At 35.3% G+C, this 6,435-nt stretch overlaps 1 protein-coding gene across 1 annotated transcript; it reads right to left on the bottom strand.

Moving 5' to 3' along the window:
* Positions 1–672: 672 nt before the first annotated feature.
* LOC119595338 (TRMT1-like protein) lies at positions 673–3,805 on the bottom strand. Its single transcript, XM_037944491.1, has 3 exons — positions 3,666–3,805; positions 888–1,017; positions 673–775 (listed from the first exon to the last, which is right to left on the bottom strand). Exons 1-3 carry the CDS (start codon positions 3,770–3,772, stop codon positions 701–703), a joined length of 312 nt encoding a protein of 103 aa, XP_037800419.1. The 5' UTR covers positions 3,773–3,805; the 3' UTR covers positions 673–700.
* Positions 3,806–6,435: the final 2,630 nt, after the last annotated feature.

Below are 6,435 nucleotides of genomic sequence, written 5' to 3'. Positions count from 1 at the left end.
TCGATACAAGAGAAATCCAAGCTGTCAAAAATATAGCTGTCAAATGATAAGTTGAAACAGTTGTTTTCTCAAGACTTAACAGATGAAATCTTGTGTAGTCGAAAGGTTTGTTTTAGTCACTTGTCAAATGTCCAAAAATATCAATGAAACAGTACTGGATATAGTTTCCATTTCCTTTTTTCCTGAATGACACCATAATGTAAATATACTGTCAACTGATATTTCAAAATAATAACTAGAACTGCACAAAAAAGCTTCTGACTCAATGGAGTTAGAAAACAATCAAAGTACATAACCACTGCATTTGAGTTTTATCTCATGGTTTTTCTTCAAGAGATAAAAAATGATATGTTTTTCCCCCTTGTTTCATAACAAGCTTATTCTCTTTCAATAAAAGGTAAAACGAAATGAGGGCTAAGTCTGACTTTATGGGGCTGTGCCTAAAGATCTAGGGCCATAAACTGCATGGTTACATACTACACAAACAGAAAGCAGCATCTGTTGTCATAGCCTGTATAAGTGGCATCTGGAACTTGGTCCATTATTGCCAAAGACTAGGTAAATGCTATCTGAAGGTATTGATTTTAGATTGAAAACAGGTATCTGAGAATACAATACAATACAAAGATTTGTTACTCACATAAAGTCAAACGTCCTCTTATGAACAGGACGCTAACATCTTCAGTTGTAACTTCAACTGTTAATCCATTGAGGCAGCATTTTCTGTTATTCTCTGTGTTGCTGCTGGCAACTGGTCATTGATCACAACCACTGCCTGGAAGTTAAAAAAAAATTAAAATATGCAACATAAAGCCATAAAAATAATACCATGAAAACAATAAAATCCTTTGCAAACTTTCACGTTTAACACAATAAAACTTAATAACCTTTGGTACATTACGAGACCATGCTAGGCCTGATACTCCTGTGGCTCCAAGTGCATCTAGGCACCTTATCTGACCATTTATGCATCTTCCAGATTCACTATAAGCAGCCAAAGCACAAAGTACAATTGATCTGAAAAAAAATCAAGCAATCGGTAAATATCATAACAAAATTCAAATATATCAAGAATCCTATATATGTAAGTAGCAAGGCAAAATATAATACACTGCAAAAGTATTATCAAATTTTCTATGTACTGTTTACTGGTTTTCATATCTAATGAATCAACTAAAAAGCAGAGATTACTCTAATACTGGATAATCTCCTTGCTTGTAATGTACTCTCTGAAAAATATTTGCTTGAACTAAATTTACACTATTTCTGTTTCCATTCAATTTCCCTTTTTACCCTCAGTAATCTATAATCATTCGCATACATTGAATAGAACTTTTACTAAATGATAACTATCAGTATCAGAAACTTTGACTTTTCAATATTTTTACATACAATAATATCACTATAGTTTCTTTTTATCAACGCAAAGATATGTTTAACAGGTAGGTAATGATTGATGAGAGTCTAACTTTACTGTATGGATACACTGAGCTAGGGCAAAGTGAAGATGATATTCTTGTAGAGGAGAAAAACTTGTACTTGTCAGCACAAGAAATAATATGAAGATACAAATGGTAATGCCACAAATAAAGGAAAAAGATTCCGGAAAGTGCCACCCACAGCCTAAGTCAACTTGGTGTTCTGAATTTCGGCTCTATCTTGTTATGCAAACCATGGTAACAATGCATACCAAGCTGATAATGTTTGCCAGTAGGGGTGGAGCCCAGTCACAACAACTTAGACTGTTGTATATATTTTGTGTCATGGAGTTGGGGACTTAGTCTCTGGTGAATGGATATGTACTGTAAAGAATTACCCTGATGACAAAATGACAGACTGACACCCTTTACTAATATGCAGAACCCCCCCCCCCCAACCCCTGCATTCATGGCCCCAAGAGCAGGGGAGGGCATGAAAGGTGCCAGATAAATTGTAGGGTAAAATATGAATAACAAACACAAAATACATCACTATAATAATAATGTGCATTGATGTTCATGCATGCCTGCATGGAAGTATATATACATATGTATATACATATGCACACATGTACATACATAAAAAATCCCCAAGGTCTATTTCATGAGCTTTCCAATGTTATCAAAAAAACTATTTGGAAACAACAGTACATCTACATGTACAACCAAATATCCATGTGGTGTACATGTACAATTGCACACACAACCACACACACACACACCACACACCACACACACACACACACACACACACACACACACACACACACACACACAACACACACACCAATATATATATACTATGTGCACATTTGTGTATGTAAATATGTGTACATGTATCTGTAAATGTGGGTAAATGTGTATCCCTGGGCTGCTAAGATAATGAGAAATGGTTTGAGTAACAAGTGATTTGTAGTTACTGTGACCTTGAATTGTCACTTTATTTATTAGAAATAACCATTTAGAAAACATTGATATTTTGAAATATGAACATGCCATTGTTTGCTTCCTATTGATGCTTCTTTTCTTGATGTAATAACACAAACTAATTATTTATGGGCCTATATCAAACGTTTTTAGAGGTACTTGATATTTTATTTGGGATTTTTAATCTTTATATTTTTCTGTAATTTATATTTAGTAAAAATTAGCATCATTATTAGATCAAGACTCATCACTGCTCATGAATTACTGTCAAACCCTAAAGTTATATATATATATATATATATATATATATATATATATATATATTATATATATATATATATATATATAATATATATATATAATATATATAATATATAATATATATATAATATATATATATATATAATTATATATATAAAATTTATATATATAATATATATATATATATATATATATATATATATATTATATATATATATATATATATATATATATATGATGTTTATGTTAAAATCAAATCCTATCTACCACATTTCTTAATGAAAAGAAATGGAAAATTGTTTGATGAATTTTAGGTTTCCTTCCTTTCACATTGGGAGGAATTTGTTATTACAGGAAAAACTTTCATCCTCCAGTGATATATTTCAGTAAGTAATGTTTCATTTTTGCTCCAGGAGATAAACAGATATGTATAAATTACTGATGCCTAACAATACTGGCTTGCAACCACAGACTCCGATGACTGCCAAGTTTTCCTTTGCATGGATAATTCTATATTCTTATGCGAGTTCCAAACTTCCCAACATAACTACCACCATCAAACTTAGGGACAGTCCTCTTTACATTGTTCTTACAAACCTATTGATACTATAAGTTGATATTACTGGTTTCAAAGAAATAAAGCTGAGATCATTGTTGCATTATATCGTGGTGCGATATATCACTATCATTATGACTGGGAAGAGGAAACCAAAACTTTTGTGCCCATTTTCAGTAGTGTAAAAAAAAAATACCATTTAAACTTTATTTTTTGAGTTACATTGCATCTTCAAATATAATTATTTTAAATTCATACTGTTATTACACATTTCTAGATATAATCAATCACTCTGGATAACAATATTTACTGTGTATTGTTCAATACCGTTGTAGTTTTTCATCTTTTCATATTTATCCTTCGAATTGCAGCTTGCTTTCGACTCAAACTCAAAAATGGAATAACAAACACCCAAACTTCACATTTCGCCTTGAACTCTTTACCTGTTCACCATCATTTCCGAATTGAACATAACCTCATTCTTCTTCGGGGCTTGAACCGTGCCCTTGACATTGATTTTCACGCCGTGTTCTTCAAATTCTTCCGTCATCTTTGCTTCTTTGGGTTTTGTTTTGGTTTTGACGAAGGACTACGAGTCCAAAAGGGACACACAGACGAGGACTACGAACACAACTGCTATAATTCCTTCCCTTTATCAAATAACGAGTGATATACCTGTGTGTAGAGAATGTGCTGCATACAGTATAATATGTTACATGTACATATACGTAGGTGTTATACAGCATATAAATACACACATACATACAAACAAACACGCATATATGCATATGCATATATATATATATATATATTATATTATATATATATATATATATATATATATATTATATATATATATTATATATATAAATAATATATATATATATATATTATATATATATATATATATATATGATATATGTATGTATGTATACACACACACATATATATATATAATATAATATATATATATATATATATATATATTATATATATATATGTGTGTGTGTGTGTGTGTGTGTGTGTGTGTGTATAGATGTGGATATTCTATTTCTGTTACAGGATGTGGATAATTCTATTTCTATTACCAGTGGACCACTGGCTGTTTCCACGTGGATCCAAATGTCCCAAATAAGAACCACCCGCTCAGCGAGGGCGGAGGTCACATTTCATATCTGACCTCGTTTGACCGGGAGTTCGGTGAAGCACCGACGCGGTAGGGTCACCTCTCGCCTCCCTCCGGGGAGTTCGTGCTAAGCTACCCCCCGCGCTAAGGTCAGCTCCACCCTCTCTCCGGGCAGCTGACCGGGCCTCCGCGCGGCGCTTTGACCCTTTAGACAATCGTAGCGTCGTCGTAGCGTGTGTTCCCCCCTTTACGTGTGTTTTGCGTCCCTGTCAGCCACTGAAACTAGAGTACGCATAGCCTTTTACGTCTGGTGGCAGCGAGGGCCGTTGCATCCTTTTGGCATGCAACACGGACACACCACCCCCAAAGACAATCCGCTCGCCCGCTTCAAGACATGGCTAAGAAAAAAACACGTAAGTACACGTTTGGGCCCCTTTCTTATTTCTTTTCCCTTCTTCTCCCATACATGTGTTAAGCCGTTGTTTTTTTTTGGGGTTTAATAGGTGCTAAGGACAGCAAATGGCACGTTCTCCACTATTCTTCCACCTCAGATCGCATTTCCGTGCGATCGAGTATGTGATCAATAAACATGAATATCGTTCGTTAGTTAAGTAATTAATTATTTTCTCTCGTTTTTAGAGTTTTATATTGTTTCATCTGCAACGAATTTAACGCGTTCGTGATTTCTCTTATCACAATATCATTTCATTTTATCTCGTTCCTAACCCTCGCCCCCGACCTGACCTTCCCTTTTCTTCGCTTAGGGTCACTTTGGATTAGAAAAGGTTAATTTCCTGTCTTGACCTGACCTCACTTCTCTTTTCCCGGTCGGTGGCGGCGTGGTAAGGTCAGTAACCATTTGGTTCCCTCTACTTTGGAAGCAAACATATCATTGTTACATGCTTTTTTTGGTGACACGTTCAAATCGGCGCTAGAACGAAGCAGGTAACAAAATTGTATTAGTGGATATAGCGTAGGATCTTCCCCCATATCATAGTGCAAAAGGATTGCCCGATATTGCCCCGGGGTTGCGTAAACCCCTAATAGATCTGCGCTCCGTCGTTCGAGAGTAGGTGCAATAACCGAAGTTATTCGTTCGTTCGGCTCCCTTGAGTCGGTGTGACCGCGGTTACGTCCGTTAATTAATGTAGGACTAGGGTTTAAGCTAGAATCATTATTCGCTTATTAATCACACTTTCTCACCCTCTTGAAGTCGCTTCCCATGTTTTGGGTCCCCCCCAAGCGTTTGTGTGATTCGTGAAAATTTATATATCCTTCGGGAATTTTGCGAGCGCCCTTACAGATACGCAAAAGAGAGCAGGATATAATATTCCTGGCTCAAGCCCGTTTCGGGTCATATACGGCTTTTGGGGTATAGGATCCCCCGTTATTGAGTTTTATTGAAGTCTGACTTTGCAAAGCTAGACATGTACCTCGGCAGTTCAGATTTCTGACCCCGAGAAGATTTGCTTGAAAAATTTGGCGAATTTTTTTTTTTATGTCACCATTCATTCATGCGTACATTCTGTCGCATATCATTATATGTTAAAATTCAATGTGGTAGTTGAAATAATCTTAAATAGCTAGCATTGCTAATTTACTTCAGTTTTTTTTATAGTGAACGTTAATATTCGTTTTTTATGATTCATTCTCTGTGTGAGGTCACTCGCTTTTCCCTCTCATTAACGTTAGCTGTCACTCACACACGCATACACACACACCTTCACCTCACTCACACACGCAGGAAAAAAGACACTGACCCTTTTTCATTAATAAGGCTGGTTGCTGTCTAGTGCCGGCGTAAAGATTTATTATGTATCTCTTTAGCCCGCATTTTGTCCGTCGTGACCAAATTGGTTTTGTACTAAGTACAAGTTACATCTATTTCTTATCTGTGTGACGACTATGGTTAAAAATAGATCTTCGGGGACGCCGATGTCGTTCCCTTATCTATTCTCATATCTACAAAAATGGTTGGTAGTTCAAAAAAAATAGGTCTATGCGGACCGTACTGACATCTCCCTCTTCTATTTTCTTCTTTACCTTGTGAAAATAAAACACAAAATGAAAAAAAAAACGAAATAAGT

This window comes from Penaeus monodon, chromosome 35 (genome assembly GCF_015228065.2).
Source record: "Penaeus monodon isolate SGIC_2016 chromosome 35, NSTDA_Pmon_1, whole genome shotgun sequence".
NCBI classification, from domain to species: domain Eukaryota; kingdom Metazoa; phylum Arthropoda; class Malacostraca; order Decapoda; family Penaeidae; genus Penaeus; species Penaeus monodon.
The sequence above is the reverse complement of the archived record's forward strand: the minus strand, read 5'-3'. Positions and strand labels throughout refer to the sequence as shown.

Coding starts and splice junctions, on each gene's coding strand:
- LOC119595338 (XM_037944491.1), bottom strand. CDS start 3,772: ATGACGGAAGAATTTGAAGAACACGGCGTGAAAATCAATGTCAAGGGC. Junction 1,018..3,665: donor TCGGAAATGATGGTGAACAG/GTAAAGAGTTCA, acceptor ATTTTTTTTCAG/ATCAATTGTACTTTGTGCTT. Junction 776..887: donor GGTCTCGTAATGTACCAAAG/GTTATTAAGTTT, acceptor TTTAACTTCCAG/GCAGTGGTTGTGATCAATGA.